This window comes from Lissotriton vulgaris, chromosome 1_1 (assembly GCF_964263255.1).
Source record: "Lissotriton vulgaris chromosome 1_1, aLisVul1.2, whole genome shotgun sequence".
In the NCBI taxonomy this organism is placed as follows: domain Eukaryota; kingdom Metazoa; phylum Chordata; class Amphibia; order Caudata; family Salamandridae; genus Lissotriton; species Lissotriton vulgaris.
The window spans coordinates 569,925,219-569,952,917 of NC_141685.1; the positions used below are offsets into that span (position 1 = coordinate 569,925,219).

The window sequence follows — 27,699 nt, forward strand, 5'->3', positions numbered from 1 at the left end:
GCCACTCACTCTCTGCCGCCACTCACTCTCTGCCGCCACTCACTCTCTGCCGCCACTCACTCTCTGCCGCCACTCACTCTCTGCCGCCACTCACTCTCTGCCGCCACTCACTCTCTGCCGCCACTCACTCTCTGCCGCCACTCACTCCTACTACTCTCTCCTACTACTCTCTCCTACTACTCTCTCCTACTACTCTCTCCTACTACTCTCTCCTACTACTCTCTCCTACTACTCTCTCCTACTACTCTCCTACTGTCCTCTCCTACTGTCCTCTCTACTCACTCTACTACACTCTACTACACTCTACTACACTCTACTACACTCTACTACACTCTACTACACTCTACTACACTCTACTACACTCTACTACACTCTACTACACTCTACTACACTCTACTACACTCTACTACACTCTACTACACTCTACTACACTCTACTACACTCTACTACACTCTACTACACTCTACTACACTCTCTACTCACTCTCTACTCACTCTCTACTCACTCTCTACTCACTCTCTACTCACTCTCTACTCACTCTACTACTCTCTCTACTCACTCTACTACTCTCTCTACTCACTCTACTACTCACTCTACTACTCTCTCTACTCTCTCTACTCACTCTCTACTCACTCTCTACTCACTCTACTACTCTCTCTACTCACTCTACTACTCTCTCTACTCACTCTACTACTCACTCTACTACTCTCTCTACTCACTCTACTACACTCTCAACTCACTCTACTACTCTACTACTCTCTCTACTCACTCTACTACTCTCTCTACTCACTCTACTACTCTCTCTACTCACTCTACTACTCTCTCTTACACTCTACTACACTCTACTACACTCTACTACACTCTACTACACTCTACTACACTCTACTACACTCTACTACACTCTACTACACTCTACTACACTCTACTACACTCTACTACACTCTACTACACTCTACTACACTCTACTACACTCTCAACTCACTCTACTACACTCTACTACTCACTCTACTCACTCTACTCACTCTACTCACTCTACTCACTCTACTCACTCTACTCACTCTCCACCACTCTCCACCACTCTCCACCACTCTCCACCACTCTCTCTGCTACTCACTCTGCTACTTTCTCTCTACTACTCACTCTGCTACTTTCTCTCTACTACTCACTCTGCTACTTTCTCTCTACTACTCACTCTGCTACTTTCTCTCTACTACTCACTCTCTGCTCTTTACTCAATCTCTACTACTCTACTCCCTGCTCTTTACTCAATCTCAATCTACTACACTCTGCTACTCACTCTACTACTCTCTGCCACTCACTCTACTACTCTCTGCCACTCACTCTCTGCCACTCACTCTCTGCCACTCACTCTCTGCCACTCACTCTCTGCCACTCACTCTCTGCCACTCACTCTCTGCCACTCACTCTCTACCACTCACTCTCTACCACTCACTCTCTACCACTCACTCTCTACCACTCACTCTCTACCACTCACTCTCTACCACTCACTCTCTACCACTCACTCTCTACCACTCACTCTCTACCACTCACTCTCTACTATGTTCCGCTACTCACTCTCTAATCTACTCACTCTAATCTAATCACTCTAATCTAATCACTCTAATCTACTCACTCTAATCTACTCACTCTAATCTACTCACTCTAATCTACTCACTCTCTAATCTACTCACTCTCTAATCTACTCACTCTCTAATCTACTCACTCTCTACTACTAACTCTGTAGCCACTCTATTCACTCTGTAATCACTCTCGACTACTCTCCGCTCTACTCACTCTCTACTACTCAATCCCTACTCTGCTCTCTCCTCAATCTCTACTACTCTACTCTCTACTCATTCTCTACTAATCACTCTCTACTAATCACTCTCTACTAATCACTCTCTACTAATCACTCTCTACTAATCACTCTCTACTACTTACTCTCTACTACTTACTCTCTACTACTTACTCTCTACTACTTACTCTCTACTACTTACTCTCTACTACTCACTCTCTACTACTCACTCTCTACTACTCACTCTCTACTACTCTACTACTCTACTACTCTCTACTACTCTACTCATTCTCTACTACTCTACTACTCTCTACTACTCTACTCATTCTCTACTACTCTACTCATTCTCTACTAATCACGCTCTAATCTCTCTTACTCACTCTCTCTTACTCACTCTCTCTTACTCACTCTCTCTTACTCACTCTCTCTTACTCACTCTCACTCACTCTCTCTTACTCACTCTCTCTTACTCACTCTCTCTTACTCACTCTCTCTTACTCACTCTCTCTTACTCACTCTCTCTTACTCACTCTCTCTTACTCACTCTCTCTTACTCACTCTCTCTTACTCACTCTCTATTACTCACTCTCCCACATACTCACTCTCCCACATACTCACTCTCCCACATACTCACTCTCCCACATACTCACTCTCCCACATACTCACTCTCCCACATACTCACTCTCCCACATACTCACTCTCCCACATACTCACTCTCCCACATACTCACTCTCCCACATACTCACTCTCCCACATACTCACTCTCCCACATACTCACTCTCCCACATACTCACTCTCCCACATACTCACTCTCCCACATACTCACTCTCCCACATACTCACTCTCCCACATACTCACTCTCCCACATACTCACTCTCCCACATACTCACTCTCCCACATACTCACTCTCCCACATACTCACTCTCCCACATACTCACTCTCCCACATACTCACTCTCCCACATACTCACTCTACTACTCACTCTCTACTACTCAACTACTCACTCTACTACTCTCTACTACTCACTCTACTACTCTCTACTACTCACTCTCTACTACTCAACTACTCACTCTACTACTCTCTACTACTCACTCTCTACTTCTCACTCTACTACTCACTCTCTACTTCTCACTCTACTACTCACTCTCTACTTCTCACTCTCTACTTCTCACTCTCTACTACTTACTCTCTACTACTTACTCTCTACTACTTACTCTCTACTACTTACTCTCTACTACTCACTCTACTACTCACTCTGCTCTCTACTCAATCTCTACTACTCTACTCCCTAGTCATTCTTCACTACTCACGCTCTATTCACACTACTAATCACTCTACTACTCTCTACCACTCACTCTACCACTCCCTCTCTACCACTCACTCTCTACTATGCTCTGCTACTGACTCTACTCACTCTCTACTACTCTCTCTACTACTCTCCTAATCTCTCTTCTACTCTCTCCTACTCTCTCTCCTACTCTCTCTCCTACTCTCTCTCACTCTCTCTCCTACTCTCTCTCCTACTCTCTACTACTCACTCTCTACTACTCACTCTCTACTACTCACTCTACTACTTACTCTACTACTTACTCTACTACTTACTCTACTGCTTACTCTACTGCTTACTCTACTGCTTACTCTACTGCTTACTCTACTGCTTACTCTACTACTTACTCTACTACTTACTCTACTACTCACTCTCCACTACTCACTCTGCTACTCACTGCTACTCACTCTCTGCTACTCACTCTACTATCTACTACTCACTCTCTACTACTCACTCTACTACTCACTCTACTACTCACTCTACTACTCACTCTTCTACTCACTCTTCTACTCACTCTTCTACTCACTCTTCTACTCACTCTTCTACTCACTCTTCTACTCACTCTGCTACTCACTCTGCTACTCACTCTGCTACTCACTCTGCTACTCACTCTGCTACTCACTGCTACTCACTCTTCTACTCTCTGCTACTCACTCTTCTACTCACTCTGCTACTCTACTACTACTCTCTAATACTCACACTAATCACTCTACTCTCTCTACTACTCACTCTCTACTACTCTCTACTACTCTTTCTACTCAATCTCTACTACTCTCTACTACTCACTCTCTACTATTCACTCCGTCTCTGCTACTCAGTCTCTGCTACTCAGTCTCTGCTACTCAGTCTCTGCTACTCAGTCTCTGCTACTCAGTCTCTGCTACTCAGTCTCTACTACTCGCGCTCTACTACTCGCGCTCTACTACTCGCGCTCTACTACTCGCGCTCTACTACTCGCGCTCTACTACTCGCTCTCTACTACTCGCTCTCTACTACTCGCTCTCTACTACTCGCTCTCTACTACTCGCTCTCTACTACTCGCTCTCTACTACTCGCTCTCTACTACTCGCTCTCTACTACTCGCTCTCTACTACTCGCTCTCTACTACTCGCTCTCTACTACTCGCTCTCTACTACTCTTTACTACTCTCTCTACTACTCACTCTTTACTACTCATGCTCTAATCACTCTACCACTCACTCTCCCACTCACTCTCCCACTCACTCTCCCACTCACTCTCCCACTCACTCTCCCACTCACTCTCCCACTCACTCTACTCACTCACTCTACTCACTCACTCTACTCTACTCACTCACTCTACTCACTCACTCTACTCACTCTACTCACTCACTCTACTCACTCACTCTACTCACTCTCTATTCTACTCCCTCTACTACTCACTCTCTATTCTACTCCCTCTACTACTCACTCTACTACGCTCTACTACTCACACTACTAATCTACTACTCACTCTCTACTACTCTCTCTCTACTATGCTCTGCTACTCACTCTTTTCTAATCTACTACTCACTCTCTACTACTCGGTGTGCAATCCACTCTACCCTCGACGGTATTGTTATTGTACGCATTTCCCCCTCTCGTACGCGTATCAGGAAAGTCTCTTCTTCGATCAAAAACATTGTGTACCCCGTTTGAGCAACTCCGGCAACAGTACGAACTTGCACCATCCGAAGCTTTTCGTTATACACAGATTAGACACGCACTGTTTGCGGTGCTACCGCAATTAACTGAAGTACCTGAGGCCTCCCAGTTAGAGGATAGGCTTCTCACAGACTACATGCAAAAGCGAGCCACATCATTCACCTATCGTAAGCTGATTATTAACTTACTGCACCCTACAGCCTCTTTACAAGAGAAATGGGTAGTGGACGTGGGGGAGTTAGACGATACAGAATGGCAGGAGGCATTGGCCTCACCTAATGAGGTGGGTATACCCTCATGACTCTTGTGAGGCTCAAGATACTACACCGCACATATCATACTAGGTGCACTCTATACAAAATGGACAGAGCGCAGCATCCATACTGTCTGAGAGGATGTGGGGAGGAGGGATCCTTCTTTAACACATTATGGGACTACCCCAAAATAGCTGACTATTGGAAAAAGATATTAAGAACGGTGTCGCAGACGGTAGGGGTATCACTGGTCCCAGAGCCACGTAGATGCTTGTTAAATGTGTGGGAACTCAATGATCTTACACGCCCAGCACAAACGTGGGATACCATGGGATCAGGCGCGAATTTTAACACCAAGGTTTGATGAAAAAATATGAACCATCAACTTCTGATTTGCTTTTCATTTAAGTGCAGCTCCCTCGGGATTCACTGGTAGTTTCCAGCGCTTGTCAGAGAGCGAACTCAGACATCTGGAGATGCTCCTCCCCAGATAAAGAAGCCAAGCTTATTGACGCATCTGTTAAAAGGGTTCTTGCTCAAGCTGAATCATCTCTGGCGCATTTCCAAAACGCAGGGCCTCCTAGCTAGGTATTACGGGCCCACTTGGACGAGATGGAAGGTCTACTTGAATACCTCCCAGAGGAGCACAAGAAAAAGGCACAAGAGCTAGCTTTAAAGCTGGAAGGGCCTTAAATAGCCGTTATAGCCATCTACGGTGGGCTATAAGGCTATATTATTGCGGATTCTAAAATCTATTCCAAAGTGTTGGCTTCTCGGTTAGCACAGATTATCCATAAGATTCTTTTGGTGTGTCAACACTGGTTTATCTCTGGAAGATCCACAACCGACCATATCAGCAGGGTTATTTAGCTGTTTGATGCTATCTTATTACCTAGGACCCTATAGTTTTAATTCTGCTTGACGCAGAGAAAGCCTCTGACACGGTCTCCTGGAAGTTTGTGTGGGTGTCTGTAGCAAGAGTGTGTGTCGGTAAGGACTATTCAAGCGCTCAAAATGTTATGTTGACCTGGGGCAGTCTAACTACAGGCATAGTTTTAGAAGACTTGCTATAAAGCAAATCCCTAGAAATCGGATCTTAATCACAGCCCTTAGGAAAGAATATGCCTTGGCCTTGAAAAAAAAATCGGCAATCGTGGATGAGAGTTGGGAATGATAACAGTAGCCTGTCAAAATAAAGATTCTCAGGAATTCTGAAAGTCGGCACAGGCATGCTTGTCACCAGCCCAGCCAAAGTTACGGTCCATATTACTCCTGAGGTGTGATTCGATCACTTCTCAAATGTGTATTCTTTTGAATATGTGCCCATAGATGAGGGACTGCCTAAAGAACCCCCTTGTGGCTACTTGTCTTTTAGGGAGGAGAAAGTTCTTGAAGCTCTCAATGATTGCCCGAGCAGTTCCTCTCCAGTTTGCAGTCCTGCACCTGCTAGGTGTGGCTTTTCTAATTCCCGTGAAAATCCCTCACTGGAGAACTGGTACAGGGAAGTACTTTTTCGTATTCTTTCATCCATCTTTTTCCACTCACACCACCATTAAGATATTAAAGGTTACCACAGAATAGTAAGCGTGTTGTATTTGAATATGCAATAAACACTTCCCTCCATCAAAAAATGCTTTTATCCTTTTGCTTGCATGTTATGTTATGTTAGGCTCATTTATTATGCGCACAGATGCTCCAGCAAAGGAGCGTCCTGGCGCCCGACAAGGTAGCTACACAACACAACTGGACAGAGTGAAAAGGAAGAACTACAGAAAAAAATAAGTTTTTACAGCTCGGCGAAAAGAGAGCAAGTCCCTGAGGGCACGGATTTGAGGGGGAAGGGAATTCCACAGAACCGCAGCGCGTACTTGAAATGAGTGGCCGCCAGCCCGACAGCGCTTGAAGCGGGGGACGACCGCAAGTTCTAGGTCCGAAGATCTTAAGGCACAGACCGGGACAGGAGGTTAGAAAGAATCAGGGCAGGAGATCCCTTAAGGATTTTATAGGCTACACAGAGAACCTTGAACTGAATCCTTCGCGTAATCGGTAGCCAATGCAGGGTGCGCAGAGTATTGGTTGTGGGACAGAATCTAGGTAAGCCCACAACAGCACGAGCCACTGCATCCTGTTTGTGTTCTAGATTTGCATGTCAGACTCGCAGTATGTTGAGTAGCAGCAGAAGAACACAGATAACATTTTATACACACTTTTATGGGCACACAAACAGTTGGCTTTATGGTGCAAAAGCAAGTCCATATTCCAATATGTTGCAGGTTTCAGGTAGACGTAGGGTCAGCTATTCAAACCTGCCAGAGCCCAAGAAAGACTATATACTTTCTGGGCCCAACCCTAATCTGCAATGGTGTGCAAATTGTGTGATTCTGCAGTAATGTTTTATTTCCCACAAGTTTGTGCACTGAATGGAAATACTCTTGACTTGACCATAGTACCTTTCCAAGTATTTTTCTTTATGTATGTACTGTTTTAGGTCTTGAAGCTAATTGCAGGTAAAGGTAAGACTGTTTGTTTTATGATACTTATTAAGTCTTAAAACTTTTTAGAATCTTTTTCTCACTTGTTTTAACAGTTGTAACTAATTCCTTGCTTTCTCCCCTTTGTTACCTACAGAAATTTGTGCAGTGTCTAGAATTTCAAAGAAAGAAATTGGACGGTGCTTTAAGCTTATTCTAAAGGCACTGGAAACTAGTGTGGATTTAATTACAACCGGGGACTTCATGTCAAGATTTTGTTCCAACTTGGGCCTACCTAAGCAAGTACAGATGGCAGCTACACACATTGCACGGAAAGCTGTAGAACTGGACTTAGTTCCTGGTAGGAGCCCTATTTCTGTGGCAGCAGCAGCCATTTATATGGCTTCACAAGCATCAGCAGAGAAAAGGACACAAAAAGGTATGTAGGATGCAACAGTTTATTAAAACATGAAGTCACTTTCTCTCTGCGAAGAGTGGTTTTATAAAAACTTTTTAAATGATCTAATGTCTGACAAACTATCATAATTTTTCTCATTGTTTGAGGCTTGGGCTGCCCTAAGGTGAGCTGTGAAACGCTGTTCATGTGACAGTAGCATGCTTGACTACCCCATTTACTCTTGGTCCAACAAAGAATAGTTGGTTCTAAGATGTAATTGTCTATGGTTGCCTATTTGCTTAGACTTCACGTCTCTTGTATATGGTTTCTTGATTATCCACAAGTAAAGGGTTTGAATACAAGTGACTGTTTTTGCAACGCTAGCCCAACCGATGAATGTAAAGTAATGTTGAGCTTTTTGCTTGGGGAGCCCATAGTTTATATGCATTCAAAGCACATAGCATGTGGAGTGTATGGCAAAAGTACCTTGCCTGTGTGTTTTGTTTCTTCCTATCTGTTCATCTCTACACACTAAGTATGGTTCCTTTCTGGTACTCTGAAGCTGGGGTTTTGTGACTAGAATCTAGAGGGGTATTGGTGGATTCTTGTACTTAGCAGAGATTACTCTATTCCCATCTGCAGACATGTGGCCATAACTATCTGTTGCCAGTCAGTGGGCACTTGGTCCAGGCCCACTACGGGTTTGCCCGTAGATAGGAACGTGGCCAGACGCTGGCCCCGGGCGACTCATGTTTCCTGTCCTCCCACCCCACCCCCGAGAGCCTGGTCATCCAGGCATCCAATTCCCAGACCGCATTCCCGTCGGCTCCACCGGACAGGGAATCCAAGAGGTACGAGCAGTACGGAAAAAAGATCTTCTCCTCCCTTAGTCTGGGACTGCGGTTTTCCACCACTGCATGCCTCTTGGGCCGCTACACCCACTCTGTGGGAGACGGTTGCAGAAGTGCTGCCAGAGTGTCCGTTGGAGGTACGGGCCAAACTCGGCCAAGCCCTTGTGGTGGGCCGAGATGCAGCCAAATATTCTGTCCGTTGTGGGATGGATACCACTGACTCACTAGGTAGAGCGATGGCAACGACTGTGGCGGTTAGACGCCACGCCTGGTTGAGGTCCGCCAACTTTTCGGCCAATGTCCAAAACACACCGATGGACATGCCGTTTCATGGCAGACCATGCGCTTGAGCGCTTTAAGGACTCCAGGGCTACGGCCAAGTCCTTGGGCCTCTCGGCCCCGCGCCAGCAAACGGGTGCCTTTCGCTCCTTTCGTGGCCAAGGAAGGGGCGCCTCCACACGTGCTGCCAGCCACACGCCGCAGACTAACTTCCAGCGCGGTGGCGGCCGTGGAAATCGCTGTGGAGGCGGTCTGGGACAACGGCGAGGCCAGTCCACACCTTCCCCCGCAGAATCCGCCTCTAAAACCTCCTAGTCCGTGCTTCTCGGCCCATGTGACGCCAGTGGGGGGCAGAATTCGCCATCACCACTCACTGGCGCACTGTCACTTCGGACAGGTGGGTGCTGCAGATCATCCGGAGGGGCTACTCCCTCCCCTTCGAGACGACCCCTCAAGCCATACCACCGCATATCAGGGGATCATTTGCGGCTTCTGCAGGAGGAAGTTGCGGCCCTCTGGGCCAAGGGGGCCATCGAGCGCGTTCCTGGGCCAGAAGTAGGACGCGGTTGCTACTCCCACTACTTTCTGGTACCCAAGAAGAGCAAAGGGGGCCTACGCCCTATCTTGGACCTACGGAACATCAACGGCTTCCTCCGGAAGAAGAAGTTCAAGATGCTGACTCTGGCTCAGGTCTTAGCTGCCCTGGACCCAGGAGACTGGATGGTAGCGTTGGATTTGCAGGACGCTTATTTCCACATCCCCGTCCTGCCGGCCCACCGGCAATACCTGCGGTTCATGGTAGGCCACAAGCACTTTCAGTTTACCGTGCTCCCCTTCGGCCTTACCAGCGCCCCACGGGTGTTCATGAAAGTGATGGCAGTGGTCGCAGCTCATCTGCGCAGGTTAGGGGTTTCAGTCTTTCCCTACCTCGACGACTGGTTGTTGAAGGCGGGCTCGCCCCAGACAGTCTTCAGCCACCTCCAGACGACGGCAGACCTCTTGCACCAGCTGGGGTTCTCCATCAATGTGCCCAAGTCACACCTGTGCCCCTCTCAGAAGCTCCTTTTCATCGGAGCGGTTCTCGACTCGGCGCAGGTTTGGGTTTACCCGCCCGAACAGCGGGTTCGGGATATACACGCTCTCATTCCAGTCTTCCAGCCTTTATCCCGAGTCTCGGTCAGGTTGACGCTGCGGCTTCTGGGGCTGATGGCTTCCTGCATCCTTCTGGTGCATCACGCCAGTTGGGACCTGAGGTTTCAGTGGGCCAGCATCAGGGCAACCTGTCCGACCATGTCCTGATCTTGGAGTGCACTGCGAGACAGCTGCAGTGGTGGCTCACAGACCGCGATTGGGTCAGTGGCAGATCCCTCTCCCTTCCCCAACCGGAGCACGTAGTTGTGACAGGGCTGGGGAGGCCACATGGGAGAGGCAGAGATCAGAGGCCTCCATATCAACCTTTTGGAGCTGTGGGCGATTCGTCTAGCACTGAAGGCATTCCTCCCCTCTGTCCGAGGGAGTGCAGTGAAGGTGTTCACGGACAACACCACCGCCCTGTGGTACTGCAACAAACAGGGCGGGGTGGGGTCGTGGACCCTATGCCAGGAGGCTCTGCGCCTCTGGCAATGGCTGGAACATCAGGGCATGACCCTGGTGGTTCAACACCTGGCAGGTTCTCTGAACGCCAGGGGGGACGAACTCAGCCGCCGGTGCATGATGGATCACGAATGGCGTCTGAACTCGGACGTGGCGCAAGGTCTCTTTCTGCAGTGGGGAGAGCCTTGGTTAGATCTATTCGCCACCGAAGAGAACGCGCAATGTCATCAGTTCTGCACGTTGGAATTTTCAAGGTGGCACTCGCTTGGAGACGCTTTTCGTGACGAGTGGAGTTGCGGTCTGTTGTACGCCTTTCCGCCTATACCACTTCTGCCCAGAGTGCTGAAGAAGATCAGGCGCGACCGGGCACAAGTCATCCTTGTGGCTCCGGACTGGGCACAAAGGTACTGGTATCCCTAGCTAATCAGGTCAGTCGATCCCCAGGTTCGTCTGCCTCTTCAGGAGGACATTCTGTCGCAGCAGCAGTGGACGGTCCTCCACCCGAACCTGTCCAGTCTCCACCTCCATGCTTGGAGATTGAGCGGCGACAGATGAGTCTGTAACATCATTCTGGCAGCCAGGCGTCCCTCCACAAAGTCGGTATACGCCTGCAGGTGGAACAGATTTGTGGCATGGTGCACAGCAAAGGCTGTGGATCCTCTCTCTGCCCCTCTTTCTGAGGTTCTTCTCTCTTCTTTCTCTTGCCCAGCAGGGCTCTGCTCTGGGCACTATCAAGGGCTACCTTTGTGCTCTTTCAGCCTTTTTGAGACTGCCTGATCAACCTTCTTTGTTCAAGTCCCCTATTGTTAACCGGTTCTTGAAAGGCATCACGCATACGTTCCCTCCTGTGCCCTTTGTAATGCCTCAGTGGGACTTGAACTTGGTTCTTACTTTTCTGATGTGCGCTCCCTTTGAGCCACTTCACAACTGTCCTCTTCGCCTTCTCACTTTGAAGACTGCCTTCCTGGTAGCCATCACCTCTGCCAGGAGAGTGAGTGAGCTCCAGGCTCTATCCTGTAAACCTCCTTTCCTTTCGGTCCATCCGGACAAGGTTGTGTTGAGGACACGGCCCTCTTTTCTACCCAAGGTAGTCACGGCCTTTCACATCGGGCAATCTATCACCTTGCCCACCTTCTTTCCGCCTCCGCATCCCTCGTGAGAGGAAGAGAGGCTCCACCGTCTGGACCCAAACCGTGCTCTCTCGTACTATCTGGATCGCACACGCCAGTTCCGGGTGGATGACCAACTCTTTGTTGGTTACGTGGGCGCTAAGAAGGGGAAAGCGGTGCACAAGCGGACCATCTCGCGGTGGATCATCTTGTGTATCTAGGCGTGTTACTCCTTGGCTAAGAAGGAACCCCCTGTTGGACTGAGGGCTCATTCCACTCGGGCCACAGCGACTACAACTGCCTTGGGCCGAGGAGTGCCCTTGCAGGACATTTGTTATAGTACCCCATCATACTATATCAACTCAATGTATGCTCAATGTCCGCGTATTACAGTTTGTCAATTTTTAGTCTAAATGAGTTGATATAGTATGATGGGGTACTATACCCATATAAGAAACAATGATAGAGAAACTCATGCTAGTTAAACGGGTACTATACCATTTACAAATATACACTCTGCATATGATAAGAATATGAGATGTAAATTACCTTCTGCGCGTAAAGCAGCGAGAGTAGAAAATGAAATGCCTTAAATGTAAATATTGTGGGCACACGTTGCATGTAATTCATTAAGTAATTGAAATGTAACTACTAGTCCCATAATGCACCCTAACTGCCAATTGGGATAAATAGTGGACATAGAAAAAAGCTCACTTACTGTGAACAAAGCCTGTGATGGCTGAAACGCGTTGGTCCGACCTGGAGAAATGAAGTTGAACTGTTGAACTGTAAAAACCCTGAGTGCTGTATTCTTGGTGGATAAGTGTATATATGTATGTGTATGTATGTAGATGTATGTATATGTATGTGCGTATATATATATGTATGTGCGTATATATATGTATGTATGAGTTAATTGTTTTCTTTTGATATTTCATATAGGTATACATTCCTATAGCATTCCTGCTATCTATTCAGATTCAAGCATGAGAATCTATGAAAGATCCAATGCTGGAGAAGAAAATAAGTTGCTTACCTGTAACTGTGGTTCTCCAGTATTGATGTCTTTCCTAAATTCACATGCGACCCTGCCTCCTCCCCATAGAGGCTCCCATGGCAAAATACGCTTAAAATTCACTTGTGCTCGAAAATCTGAGAGCCTGGCGCCTATGTTGAAAGGGTTCTAGAGGGTGTTGTCGCCTCATTAGCTGGACTTTGGACAATTTCTAATCAATAGGAAGAGATATTAAAGTGTTTTTTTTCTCCATTAACTTCAATGTCAGTCATTACTTACTGCTTTTAATGTACTGTGGGACTCCCACTTTAACGGAGAAAGATTCAAACCTGTGAAACTATGAAAGATACCAATACTGGAGAAGCACAGTTACAGGTAAGTAACTTATTTTCTTCCATTGATTTGAGCTGAATATAATGGAGGGTAGAAAGCTGCACTGGCTACTTTCAACTCTGCTGCCAGAACCAGCAAACATAGCATTTGAGCCAATTGTATTAAAGCTGCAGTCAGATCAGAGATCCTCTGTTCGTTTTTTCACTTATGAGGGATGAAAAAATGCACAAATGGTATTTTATAACTTAACATCCGTACCAAAGACATCTGCCATCTAAAGTTTAAAAAAGGAATGGACTGGCAGAATGGCTGTCCCAGGCTTACTGCCTTGACTTTTGCTAGTGAATAGCTTTGCAGTTGTTTGACTATTTTCAGAAAGTGATCCTGCGTGGACTTGTCTACTTTGGGGGACATACAATATTTGTGCTGTTAAGCCCGCTGAAATGAACTAAGCTGACCTGGGCCATTGTGAGATGAGTGCAGCTGGAGAGGAGCATGGAACTCCAGTGCCCTAAGATGATCTTCAGCAAGGTTAATTTTTTTCTGAAAATGGTTCTTCGGGCATTTTGTTGCCATAATGCAGTGTAAGCTCCTGGCCTATATATAATAGTGTAGTGTGTGAGACAACTTTAGGAGTGGCTTAGGATCACCTACTACCGTCCTGCTGCTCCTTCTAAAACTCTGTGTCTGGTCTTTTAGCACTTGAGAACCATCAGTGAACTAGCACCAGCTGGATCTGTGCTAAAACTGGGAAAAAAAACATAAGCTTTCAACTCCTGATGCTTAGAAGAATTCTGTTATTATAAGTCAATTATAAAGTTAACACATAGGAGCCAAGTTCCCTCCTTGGCTCAACCACTGGAATGTAGTCTGCATTGGTACCCCTAAAAGGACTTTAAAAAAATCTCAAAACAATAGAAAAACAATTTTTTTCCATTATGTCTCAATTTGGGGTTACAGGATCAAATGCCAAGAGCTTTAAGTGCATGCAAATAGGGGAAAAGATAAAACTCGAAGTTTTGAGTTTAGTTTTTAGATCTTGTTGGGGGAAAGCCTCCAACTACCCGTTTCATTCTGCAATCTGGGCCAACACCTCAGAACTATTAATAAATAAAAGAACAAAAGAAACCCACATTTGGAATGCATGCTATATCTTCAAAAGTGACTGGTTGGCTTCCTAACATCTTTCAATAAAATATATTCTTTCTTTTATTTTTTTTATTTTTTTTATTTCATCATCGGAAAAACAAAGTGTAAACAATTGATTATTTTGACATATATATCAGTTATTACAGAAATCATTCAATTAGTGCTTTGTCACTTAAAGAATCAAACGAATTGTACAACATATTCTTAAAAGGCAAAGTTTAAATGAAAGCGAAAACAAAAAAACAACAAAAAAAGAGAAAAAATGAAAAATTACAAAGAGGGCTAAGCAGTTTTTGACCCCACCGACTATAATCTTGTAAGAATAAGCATGAGTCTATCCCTCTTTTTAGTTAACCGTCTAATTTAATTTTCCATTTTTCAACTGGGGCCCATATCCGCTTCCCAAGCTGCTTTGCCTTCGCGCCTTTTTTTTCATATAAAGCTTTCTCCAGAGTATAGATAGCTAATAATTTTGAAAGCCATTGTTGAAACGAAGGAGGATTAGAGTCTTTCCATACCGTTGCAATACAAAGCAGGATCAGCGTCATTGCAATAAATAAAAATTCTTGATGGGGTACCTCCTGCCCCTCCTTTGCCACCCCAAGAACCATAATCTCATTAGTTAATTTAATTGAGATTTTCAATTCCTCTTTAAAGAATTCCTCCATAGCTTCTTTAAGGGGACCTAGTTTAGGACAAGCTGCAAACATATGTATTGTGTCAGCCTCCATACTCTGACATCTTGGGCAGAAGATCCCACTCGTGCCCCCCCAACTGGCTATTCTATGCGGTGTATAATATAATTCATATAGAGTCTTAAAATATTGTGCCTGCAGATTTGCAACCTTTAAAGTAGTGTTTCCTAACCTGAGCGATTTTTCAGCCTCATTTCCTGATAGATTTAATTTATTTCTCCATTTATCAAATACCTTTCCTCTGTCATCCTCATTATACTGGCATAATGCACCATATAGTTGAGAGATTGTGCATCCATCCTCATCTCGAACAAATTCCATCAGGTCTACCCTAATAAATTTACAATTGCCTGCTTGTTTTCTCTGCAGGACTGACCTTATCTGTAAGTATTTGAAAAAGTCTCTCTGATCCAAATTGTATAGCTGTTGCACCCTTTCAAATGTTATTAACCCTGATTGATCTGTGATGTCTCCAATTATGCTAACCCCAAGATTATCCCACCGCCTCATCACTTGATCATGGAATACATCTGGGAGAAGTTCATTCATATATAAAGGAGTATAAAAATTCATTCGCCCTAATTTAATTTTCTTCCGGATAATTGACCAAGCTGAGATAGCCGCACCCAACACCTTGAACTTCGTTCTTTTATAATAGTTTAACTCCCTGAAAGTAAGGAGTCCCTTATTAGAATCCAAAACCAGCAGTTCATATATATCCGGAATGCCAGCATTACCCCTCCAGATATCTTTCGTATTTCCTCCGAGAAGTCCTTTACAATACTGAAGGACTGAAGCAAAATAATGTCTTAAAGTCCGGTGCTGCAAGGCCCCCCCGTTCTTTAGATAGTGCCAACATCTTAATGGATCTTCGGGTTCTGCCCTTTGCCCATATAAAGCGATTACAAATCCCCTCTATTTCTTTAAACCACTTATTAGTAAATAATAAAGGAATCGTGCGGAATAAATATAAAATTTTGGGCAGGAACAGCATTTTTATAACATTACAGCGACCTATAATCGTTAAATGTAAATTGTCCATCCTGTCTAGGTCTAATTTTGCCTTTTTAATTACTGGGGTCAAATTTTTCTCCACAACCGTCGATAAGTCGGATGTTATATTAACGCCCAAATAAACCGCAGACTCTATAACTCTTTCGTCCCGAATATTAACAAATTGATTTACAACTATTTGCGTTTTCCCTTGGTTCAATTTATACCCTGATAAAAGACCATATTTTTTTGCTTCATCCTCGATCTCTCTAATTGCTATTACTGGTGTTGATGATGTGATTGCTAAATCGTCCGCGTATCCCAATATTTTGGTCTCGTATCCATTCAGCATAATTGGGCTGATATTTTTATTTTTTTCTATATATCTAATAAATGAATCAATATAACAGGCGAAGAGTAGAGGGGAACATGGGCATCCTTGCCTGGTCCCACGTTCGATTTTTATTACCTCGCTCAGTTCTCCCCCTACTCTCAGTCTGATACTCGGATTTTTATAAAGGGCCTTTAATGCTCCTATGCATTTTTTCCCGAAATTGCACTTAATCATTGTTGCCCACAGGAAACCCCACGAGACCCTATCAAAAGCCTTTTCGGCGTCCAGCAATATTAAAGACATAGGGTCTCGTGAGGCAGTTGTACCATCCAGCACCGCAAACACCCTTCTAATATGATCGGCGGTACTCCTCCCCGGTATAAACCCGTGCTGCCACGGTGAAACTATCTTCCCAATTATCAAGCTCAGCCTATTTGACAAAATTTTAGAATAGGCTTTACAATCACTATTCATTAAGCTGATTGGTCTGTATGACCCGGGATCCGTAGAGCTTTTATTCTTTTTCAGAAACACCACCATTGAAGCTTCTCCCCAAGACCCCGGAGGGGCAGCACCGTTTTTGTATAAGAACCATAAGTCTATTAATGTCTGCTTCTAAGATCAGAAAGAACTTCTTGTAAAACTCTAGGGGTATTAAATCAGGTCCAACTGCTTTCCCTGAGGGAAGATCTTTAAAGGCTCTTTGTACTTCTTCTAAGGTAAAGTTATTCTCAAGGGATTCGTTGTCCTCTTTTGTTAGCTTATCTAGTGAGGCAGACTCTAAATATTGCTCAATTTCTGCTGTATCTGCTTCCCCATTATCCTGACTATATAATTTTTTATAAAACTTCTGGAATACAGAGCAAATTTCTTTTGGTGTTTTCACTATCACCCCTGCCTCCGTAGTCATTTCTGTTATCTGCCCCTGAGTAGCCGCCTGCCGAGTTCTGATCGCTAGGATTCGTCCTACCTGTTCGCTGTATTCATGTTGCTCTTCCCTCCTTGCTAAATATTTACCAGCTGATTTTGCGGCATATGCTTCCCCCACTCTAGCTTTAGCCATTGCCAATTTTTGCATTACTTTTGTCACCTCCTCTTTCTCTCTTATACTTCTTATCAATTCTTCCTCTATCTTTGCTACTAAGCTTATCTTCTTCTCAAGATCTTCTTTTTCCTGCTTATTCCGTCTAAGAGAGTAGCTTAGCGTTTCCCCCCCTAATACCTGCCTTCATAGCATCCCATACTATTTGGGGTGACGCTGTACCTCTATTGTTTTCCAGGAATTCTTTTAACCAAGTTTCCATGTAGGTAATATAATTTGTATCCTGTAACAATTCTCTCTCAAAAGTCCAGCTAGTTATATTTTTCTGAAAATTTGGTATAGAGATCTCCATAGAGAGCGGATTATGATCCGACATCAATCTGGGCATTTTTTTTAACTTTCACCATCGGTATCAACGAGGGGGAGATCAGGAAGTAATCTAACCGAGCTAAAGTTTTATGGGGGGCAGAATAGTATGTGCTGCCTCCCCCTCCATTTGTATGTTCCCAAATATCGATCAACCCATTGTCCTGCATGAGTTGAATCAGAGCTCTATGAGTTTTTTCTTTTTACCAGTAAACCTTGCAGGATCATCTTTCCACAACCCATTAAAGCCATTTATATTTAAATCGCCGCATAATATAATGGGGAGAGGCCAGTTGGATAGTTGAGAATTTATATGGATTAGAGTTTCTGGGTCGTCATCTGTTGGTGCATAAATAGAACATAAAGTAAAATTAAAACTTTGAATTTGGCACTCCGTTAAGTCCCACCGCCCGTGTCTATCTACCTGTTGTTTTTTTACTGCAGTTCTATTTCCCCGAGCTAATATTGCAACCCCCGTGTTCTCGTACCCTGAGTCGTACAAATATATTCTTTCAAAGAATCACACTTCATTGGCGCATCGCCCTATATGTAGGCTACTGAGAGTTTTTGCCTGCCTCTCCATCAGATCATATGCAAAAACTGCCTCCTTTCAACCTAATTGAATTGATTATGAATTATCTTGGCAAAAAGTTAGCATGCTACGAATCATCAAAGTAATTCAATAAATATTTCTTTCCTGCCAATGTAGAGTTGTCCCCCCATGTAGGTGAATCTTTGCCTTCAGGACCAGAAACCAAAACCTGGGAGAGCTGGGCTTCATTTCCTACTTGATAGGGGAATTTGGACCAACTCTTGTGTTAACAGTTGTCGTTCTGCTGCAGGAAGGTATCTCTGGCAAGCTTTAGGTCTAGGAGATTTATGAAGGTTCAATTCTTCTAGGACTTCTCTTAAGTGATTGGGTGCTGGGGAGACAGTGAACGACCTGCATCCACCTATAACTAATTTTATGACAATCGTGAAGCATCAGCAAAAACATGCCTTTGTGTGCAACTGTTGTAAAAGCTTAGAAGCCACTATCTGGGGCACCAGGCTGCATATCTTAATCCAGCAGCATTAGCTCAAAAAAAAGACTGCAGCATCAAGTTAATTGATATACTCCAGACTGAGTGCCTCTTTGAACTGCTTTGGATTTGAGGGGCCTGACTAATTGCTGCAGATGGTGGCTGTCTGATCTGAGCGCTGTCATGGCCAAGCCCTGTAATCTGTCTGTATTCCACATTTATAAAGACATCCCAGGTGATGAGACGTGTTGTGGGTGCTTCATGCACTCAAAGCTTGAATGTGATGCCCGCTTCAGCTGGGTGACGACTGAAGCTGATCAGCGGCAATATATGGGGAGCCACCGCGCTGAAGGGAATCCGCAGCCGGGCTGCTTGGTGTTCTGTAATCCGTGACGGGGCTGCACCGTGGTCTGTCCCCTGATGGTTCGCTGTGCTCTGCCGTGTCTAGAAGCATCTACCCCTCGAGCGGCGCTGCGGCTGAGCTAGAGGCCAAATGCCAAGTAGCCTGCAAGACTGCAATCTGCAGCAAAGTGAATTCAAGCCCGCGGCCGGCGATCACAGAGTGGCCAAGTGCTCAGTCTGCTGCCAGCCTGCTCTTACCCTGATAGACCCCGGACATTACAAATCTCAGGTGGTCGCACCAACTTTGGGAGTGGTTGCTGGCCGTTCCGTGTACCTAGTGTAGGATCTGAGATTTGCTTTGCCTTCCAGGAAGCGGCTGAGCTGCATGGTGAGTAGAGTTTGCATTCAAACAAGGCTGCGTCTTAAACATGAACAAGGTGGCTGCCTGTTTAAAATGTCACGAGCCCCGCGGCCTACACTGCTCAGGCAAAAGCCTACTGTGGCTTGCATTTCAGGTGCCACAGCCTGCATGAGGACACATTTTGAAATTAGCGTTGCTTACCCTGGCAGTGAGCAACCGGCCTCTCTTCTCTACTATTTCTCACTATCACCCCAGTTTTGTGCCTCCTATTACCAAAGGTGGGGACTACTCCCCTGTAATGACGCCTTTTTGGGGGGTTAAAATGGGACTGGAACCCACTCCCCCTGCCCCCCACCTTCACCCACCTGGAGTATCCAATGCTTTAATGCCATCAATACAGGAACTGCATCTGACTTCAACTCTGCCCTGTGCTGTTTGAATAGAGGCCTGAATCTGTGCCTGTCTTCTCCTGTGCTCTACCTCCACTGCTGTCGTGCGTTGCGACTATGCCATTGTGTGCTCTGAGGACTGAGCCGTGGTGTCTTCCTCCTGGGTCCCGCTTGAGCTGGCCTGGGTATCTCAATATCTCATTCCTCTTCTTGCGGCCAGGCACTGGTGGCGTACTGGAATGGGTTGCACTAGACCAAAGACTTCGAAGCTTCCTGTCCTCACCCTCTTTGAGTGCTTCTCCATGATTGTACCTTTAGGGCTGTATACCCCCCACAATGGCCTCACCCATGCCCCCCTTGGACATACTTGATGTCATTTTGCAGCGCGATACAAGACTTAAAAATGGCTATTGAACAGAAACCTGAGGCAATTACAACTGCTCTCCGTTTCCTTAAAGGCTATCGTCATAAATTGGCTGACGGTGTCAAGATCACTGAAACAACTTAATCCTCACGGACACCCTCGCAGGCAGAACAGACCTCTACTGTTGCCCAACTCCATAAGCAGGTTGTAATGCTTCATGAATGAGCTGAAGACACTGAGGGGTGAGCACAACAGAATAACGTTCCAATCATTGGTATGCCAGAAGTAGGAGAGGGTATCATTGCTACCTAGTATGTGGAGGATTGACTGCAAAAGGTGGTGGTGCCGGCTGGCTTGTCTGAACTGTTTCCAGTCGAGAGGTCCCGGCAAGGCAACTGCCCCTGGGTGCGCTGCTGCAGCCTTTCGTGGCCGCATATTGAATGTCAAGTATCAGTAGTTCAGCAACAACACTCCAGCAACACTCCTCCTTCCAAGTGGTCAAGCAGCAGCTTCTCATAGTGGGATTGACATATGTCATCATGTTGCCTGACAAACTTAAGGTGCGCCATAATCAGCGGGCCCTCTTTTTCGAGATGCTGAAGGCTGCCTGTGCTTTGGTGAATCAACAATTTTCTGTTATATTGTTTTTCTTGCAGTTTGTCAATCGATTGTTCTTCACTGGACCTGGTATTGGGGGTTTGTTTTAGGTGACAGATCATTGTCCTGTTGCTCATGTCTTTGCTACTGTTGTGCACTGGGGGTGCTGTGGATTCATCTGTTCAATGGCATTTCAAAATGCTCTCAGTAAATATTATGTAATAACTTAAACTGCCAGGGGCATGGGATCGGTACAGAAGAGGTATAGAAATCTAGAGCAATTATACCCTCGTAAGGCACAGATAGTTTATTTGCAGGGGACTCACTTTACTACCTTTGAACTGCTTAAACTGTGCAAATAATGGAGGGAACAACTACTTCACACCTACCGATCTGCCTTCGCTAGGGGTGCAGCAATATGTTTGCATGCAGGGGTTCCATTTGCAGCTTTAGACACTATAATTGATGTATATGGCCGCTGTTTTCTTGTCAGGGGTACCTTGGATGGGTAGTCGGTGGTCCTTAGTAGCATTTATGCACCTAACAGGGAGTAGGAGTTTTTTTTAGCACACTTCTTTACAGTCCTAATGGACTCGGTGCAGTATCCATAGATACTAAGGGGGGGGGGGGGGGGCTAAGATATTTCTTTGGACTGCTTCCACCCTCCTCTCCCTGATAGTTCATTCCGACAGGCCAAGGCTTTAAAACAATGGGTTCAGTGGTGGACCCTGTCTTGATATTTGGTGCAGTCCTATTAATTGCATGCGTGAATACTCATTCCATTTACCCTCACTTAACTTGCACACACACCTTGATGGAGTCCTTTGCACTGATTCTCTTAAGGCGAATGTCACACACATTATATACCTAGGTAAGACACTATCTGATCATAATCCTCTAGAACTTCAACTATCGTGGGGTCGGGTCCCTGCACTTACCTGGCGCCTGCTGCCCCAGCTTTTGGAAGATGCAGCATTTTGGCATACCATGGCTAACATGATTGATACATATTTTACTGATAATACTAACACTGTCTCCTTGCCGCTGGTGGAATGGGTGGCCTGTAAGGCCATGGTGTGAGGGGTATCCATTAATACTGTAGTAGGTACAAACTTTGCCCCGACAAGATGGCCGCCCACCTGCGTCACATGTTTCTCGAGGCGGTTGAGGCCGGATGCCTCCCCCTTGAGCAACGCCTCGCTACCATAGTGGTCATTTATAAAGATGGCAAACCTCGTGACCGTTGTGCCTCGTACCGCCCCATCTCCCTCCTTAATGCGGAACCCAAAATCCTCGCTAAGGTGCTGGCCAATCGGATGCTTGCTGTGATTTGTGACCTGATCCACCCGGATCAATCCGGCTTCATCCCCCACAGAAACACAGCTCTTAATTTGCGTAGGCTCCACAGTGTCCTCGCGAGAGCTTCTATTCTCGCCGAGCCAACAGTAGTCGCTTCCCTTGATGCCACTATGGCATTTGACACTATTGAATGGCCCTACCTATGGGCTGCCCTTGCTAAATTTGGCTTTGGCCCCAATTTCATCGCATGGGTCAAGCTTCTCTATGAACAGCCGCTAGCTCAGGTCGCGGTGAATGGTAGGTGCTCGGACCCCTTCCCCTTGGGCCGTGGCACACGTCAAGGCTGTCCTCTTTCTCCGCTTTTGTTCGCTTTGGCACTCGAACCTCTTGCCGCGTGGCTCCGGTGGGAACCCTCGATCAAAGGGATCCGATGGTCCCCTGACCTCGAGGATCGTGTCTCATTGTACGCGGACGACATCCTCCTTTATCTCACTTCCCCTCAGAAGTCACTCAATGTTCTCTTCGACGTCCTCACGTCCTTCGGTAAGAACTCGGGTCTTGTCATTAATTGGACCAAGTCCTGTGTCTACGCCATAGCTGGTACTCTGCCGCCTCTCCCCCGCAGATTTCCCATCCTGGTAGCGACGGACGGCTTTAAGTATCTCGGGGTCCATGTATCCATGATTTCTTCGGTCCGCTATGAGCGGAACTTGTATGCTCCACTCCGCAGACTGAAGCAGGATGTTCGCCGTTGGCGCGATCTACCTTTATCTCCATTAGGCCGGGCGGCGCTCTTTAAAATGATGTCGCTCCCCCGATTCCTCTATGCCCTGCAAAATTTCTTCGACCCTGTTCCAGCTCGCTATTTCCATGAAGTCGAGAGTTTACAGCGACAACTTATCTGGGACGGCCGTGCCCGCATTGCCTTATCCAAGCTCACGCTCTCCTGGTACGACGGAGGTATTGCGCTGCCGGATATTAGACGATACTACTGGGCCTCGCACCTGAGCGCCATCAACCATGCGACATACTCTCCGGAGCCCGCCCCTGCCTTTGCTTTGGATAAACTGCTGTTGCCCGGTGGCAACTTTAATAGGGCGCTGTATTCTAAGGCCCCCTTCCGACTCCTTACGGGCCCGACGAAATGTGCTGTGCGGGCATGGCGAGACGCTACGGTGGCCACGGGCTGGGGTGGTAGACTGACACGTATGACGCCACTGTATGATTCGGAACGACTGGGCAACCTGTGGAAGACGAAAGGGTTTGAGAAATGGGACATGATTGGGATTAGCACGGTGGGGGACCTGTGGACACGTGGCGCGGTTAAGTCCTTTGAATCGCTGAAGCTGGAATACCGGCTCGATGATAGGGAGCACTTCCGGTATATGCAGGTGAGGCATGCCTTGTCTTCTGTCTTCCCCTCCGGTACGGACATTCCGCAGTCCTCCCCTTTGGAGGATCGAGTTCTAGATGGCCACGTCCCAGACAGTACCATCTCCTTAATTTACAAGAAGCTCATCAATAACAGAACTGACCAGCTCGAGAAGCTCCGGGCTGCCTGGACGGCTGACGGGCTTGAATTGGACGACGAGGACTGGCAGTCAGCAGTGTCCTCCCCTAAGGAGGTGGCTATTCCAGCACGACTTCGCTTTGTCCAATTGAAAATCCTTCATCGCGTGTATCTTACTGGAATGCGTCTGGTGCGAATGGGTTTGGTTTCGGATGGCCGATGCAAACGTGGGTGTGGGATGGATGGTACCTTCCTTCACGTTCTGTGGGAATGTCCGATGATTGTTGCGTACTGGACTAGGGTGCATGATGTGATGAGTCTTGTCACGGGGGTCCCATTACTTCCTGAGGCGCGTCGTTGTCTGTTGAATGTGTGGGAACCGTCTGATTGTACTGCTGCCCAGACACTATGGGTTACCCTAGGCAATATGGTCGCGAAGAGGGATATTGCGCAGCTTTGGGGCTCCCCTAGACCGCCAGTGCTAAGTGCCTGGAAAGAGAACATGGACTGGTCCATGTTCCGAGAGAAGACGGTATATGAGGCCCGGGGGCTTCCAGGGAAGTGGTCCAGAGTTTGGGCTCCCTGGAATGCTTATCGTGGAGACATCTGTTCTCCCCCACTTGACTACGAGGTCCCTCTCCCCTCCTCTCCGTGATTTGCGTTCCTCTCCCATTCTTACTACATGCTTTGTTCTCTTGCGCGCGCCACCCCCCCCTCGCCATCGTCGTTTCTCCTACATTCATTCCCCCCCCCCCACCTCCAGCAACCCTTGCCACTATGATACCATGTGTTTGTTTGTTTGTGTTCACTTCAACAAAAACATAAAATTAAACCTTTCTTATCCTATTTGTATGATGTTACGCTCTTGCCGATAATGTTGATGTGAGAGATTGCTCCAGCAACGTGCTGCCTCGTATTGCACTTTTCACTCAGCCTGTTTCTGTCATAGCGGCCGGCCCTGCGGGGTTGTAGGCAGACGCTGTGTATTGTGCATTTGTAAATAAAGGTTTTATAAAAAAAAAAAAAAAAAAAAATACTGTAGTAGGTACCTGCAAAACTGTCCTCCTTGACCTTTCATCAAGAACAGTCTGGTTTTGTTAGAAAAATCTGCAGTTGAGAATGAAGAACATGCCTCACAATTTCAAGATGCCAAAATTAACTATGCTGAGCTCTATGAGCACCTGTGCAATCTTGATGCCTATTTGCAGAAGACTCGCACCAAGGCTGAGAAATCCAGTGCGTTACTGGCACGCATGGTACAAAATAAATGTCAAGGCCGGAAAACCTGTGTTATAATAAAGTATAATTTTCTTATATGCACAGAAATACAATTTCTGAGGTAGAAATGTAGTAACAACTCTAACAGAGTACAATGACATTTTTTAACCTGTATTTCATTAATGTTTTTAGAAATTGGAGACATTGCTGGTGTTGCTGATGTTACCATTCGACAGTCATACAGACTTATCTACCCACGAGCCCCAGATCTCTTCCCTGCAGACTTCAAATTTGATACCCCAGTTGACAAACTACCACAACTGTAAGATGCTGAGGGTGTGTTCTGCTCAATCCTATTTGCATTTTGCTGTTGTAAAAGGTCTATAAAGTGTTGCGACTGAGCCTTCATCTGGTGGAATTGTTATGTGCATAGGGTGTTGCAAAAGGCAACTGATTAGAAATGGCACACATTCCGAAGCAGAAGACTTTTATGTGGCATTTTGTACATATCCGTGAACGGTAGTATTTAAAGATACTGTAGAAAATGGCAATTTCTTATTGTACTTTATTTCAATTTCTTTTGTAGCTCTCTAGTATATTGTATTTTGGCAAATACTTGAAAATACACTTGTAATTGCGAAAATAAACCATTTTCCAATATTCTTGAGGTTATTGGTCTTCTATAATTATGAAATAAAGCTTTTTTGGGTTTCTGTCTCTGATTTATAAATATCATGGTCCTTTGTTGATAGAGGTCTCCGAACCGGTAAACAAATTGAGTTTCAAATCTCCATTATTTATTGACTGACTATGTAGATCATCATATGATGGATTTGATCTACTGCTTCAGTTTGTAGCAAAAATCCCTATCTGTAGATAGCTGGTAAACAGATGAAGGTACAATGTTCACAATAAACTTTGGTTGTAGCTTTAAGTTTAAACTACCTCTGGATTTGCTGAGTCATTGTTGTGTTCTAATATAACGTCCATTCACCAACAATGTATACAATGACTATGGAACTGGTTTCATCTTTGTTCATGGGGTGCAACATTTTTGATCTAGGAGACAAAGAGATGGAAGGGGCAGTACTAAATTCCTGTTTTGTTAAATGGTGTTTATTACCACGGTGTGAAGGTACACAAATATACAAGTTTTTATAACATTAATCACGTCACCTCATGATAAGTTCATGCTTGAACATGTGGATGTTTGGAAGAATTCAAGGGCTAAAATGCACAGTTAGGTCTTATTAGCCATTCTAATCGACATTCATGTTACTAGTTTAGGATTATATAATTGGGAAGAGACCAGCGAAAAGATTTGCCACAATCCTCTCTAATCGATCAATGCCCTAATATTTAATCCTGAAATGTCTACTCCTTCGTTTTACAAGATGCCATTCAGACACTAGTGTGGAATATAGAATTTCTAGTTTAGGAGCAGTGTACCCTACCAACTTAATGAGACGAGCTGGTTAGGTCAAAATGCCTGATCAGTGAGAAGACCTTGCTTCACACGTTGTTGCACAAGCTGTAGGCTTAACCCCACAGAAATGCGGAACAGATTTAAGCAGTGTCAAAAAATAACAAAGTGCTGGCCAGAGTCAAAGTTTGCAGTTGACCGGTACCTAAGAACGATTTCAGGGCATTAGTCATTATTGATGGAGCAGTGTCAGGTAAGCCTTGGGAGACTACCACTTCAATGTTCTACTGTGGGACTTCCATTTTTCTGAAGTCAAACTCATCCAGTGAAGCGTGGCAGCATGTTATACTGTGCAAGGGTCCCAGTAAGTCGAATATGTCGAGTCTAGGGCCCCTCTATCGCCTTCAGTTTTGATGTCATGAGATCCCAGTTAGACAGACCTGGATTCTGGAGCCACCGATGTTGCTCAACTGCTTGGATTTCTTTATGACCTTGTCCCAGTATCAAGTCATTTGTTCTAACTTAGTCATGTGTTTGTTTCTCAGTTACAGTGGGGTATGGCAGCCTGCTTTAGCAAACAAAGGCTTTGAAATGTCAGCTACTATTTTTTTGTGGTCCTGTTTTAACGTTGAACTTGGAATTCCGGGTCTTACCTCTCAAAGGGAGCTTAGGTGCCTTCAGTGGACTTGCATTTTAAAAAACGCACTTCCTTGTAGGTTCAGGAAAAGTTATTCCAAGTTTGTCGCACAGCTTCCAGGGAAAGCTTGTTGTGTCTACATATCTCGCCAGACAAGGTTTCCACAGGGTCATTCTATTCTATTCCGAGCTGGGTATCTGGTCCTCTCATACAGAGTGGAGCCCTTAGGAACGCAATTATGTCACTGAGGCAAGATAGGCAGTCAGCAAACTGACCATTGAAGAACACTTAAAGTTCCAGAGCACAAGTGTAGAGCATAATACCCCTCAATCCTCTTTTCTGTTCGGTCCAGATAGAATCTTTCTTTTTTCTGTGTTCACCACACCAGTTGTGTCCTGATGAGCAGGTGACTGTGTTCAATGTTTAACATGCATGACTGACCCTGCACTCGAGAAATACGTATTCTGGGTATATGGCTAATGTGATACAGTTTATATAAGCCACTCAAAACCAAATATCACAAAATAGAAAGACTTCCCAGACAAAATAGTATTAAATGATTGTATGTCTTGATTGTAGTTGTATCAAAATCCTTTATTTATTGTAATTCAATTATCCTCCTTTTCCAATTAAAAACACCACATGATTACTTTGCCAGCCAACTTATTTCTTTATAGTGATCCTAAATATATTGCGTTGTCAATCTTGTTCTATTTCCAAGATGAAGAGGTAGTAAAAAACAATTCTCGTAATTCATAAGGATTCCATAATCTGAGTTCTTTGTCCTAATATTAGATTCACCTAAAGTAATGGGTGCTCACTGCTTATAAGTAATCTTCCTGGAGGGTGAATTGTCCCCAATAGTCAGTTCAC

General features: G+C 45.5%; 1 protein-coding gene across 2 annotated transcripts in view; it reads left to right on the forward strand.

Moving 5' to 3' along the window:
- GTF2B (general transcription factor IIB) overlaps positions 1 to 25,426 on the forward strand; it is a 163,087-nt gene extending 137,661 nt beyond the window's left edge. For both annotated transcript variants that reach the window (XM_086953967.1, XM_086953969.1), the window contains exons 6-7: positions 7,666 to 7,947; positions 24,959 to 25,426. In XM_086953967.1, coding sequence (XP_086810093.1) covers positions 7,666 to 7,947; positions 24,959 to 25,092 — 416 coding nt within the window. In that variant the 3' untranslated portion in view covers positions 25,093 to 25,426. The remainder of the gene's footprint in view (positions 1 to 7,665; positions 7,948 to 24,958) is intronic.
- The last annotated feature ends 2,273 nt before the right edge of the window (positions 25,427 to 27,699 follow it).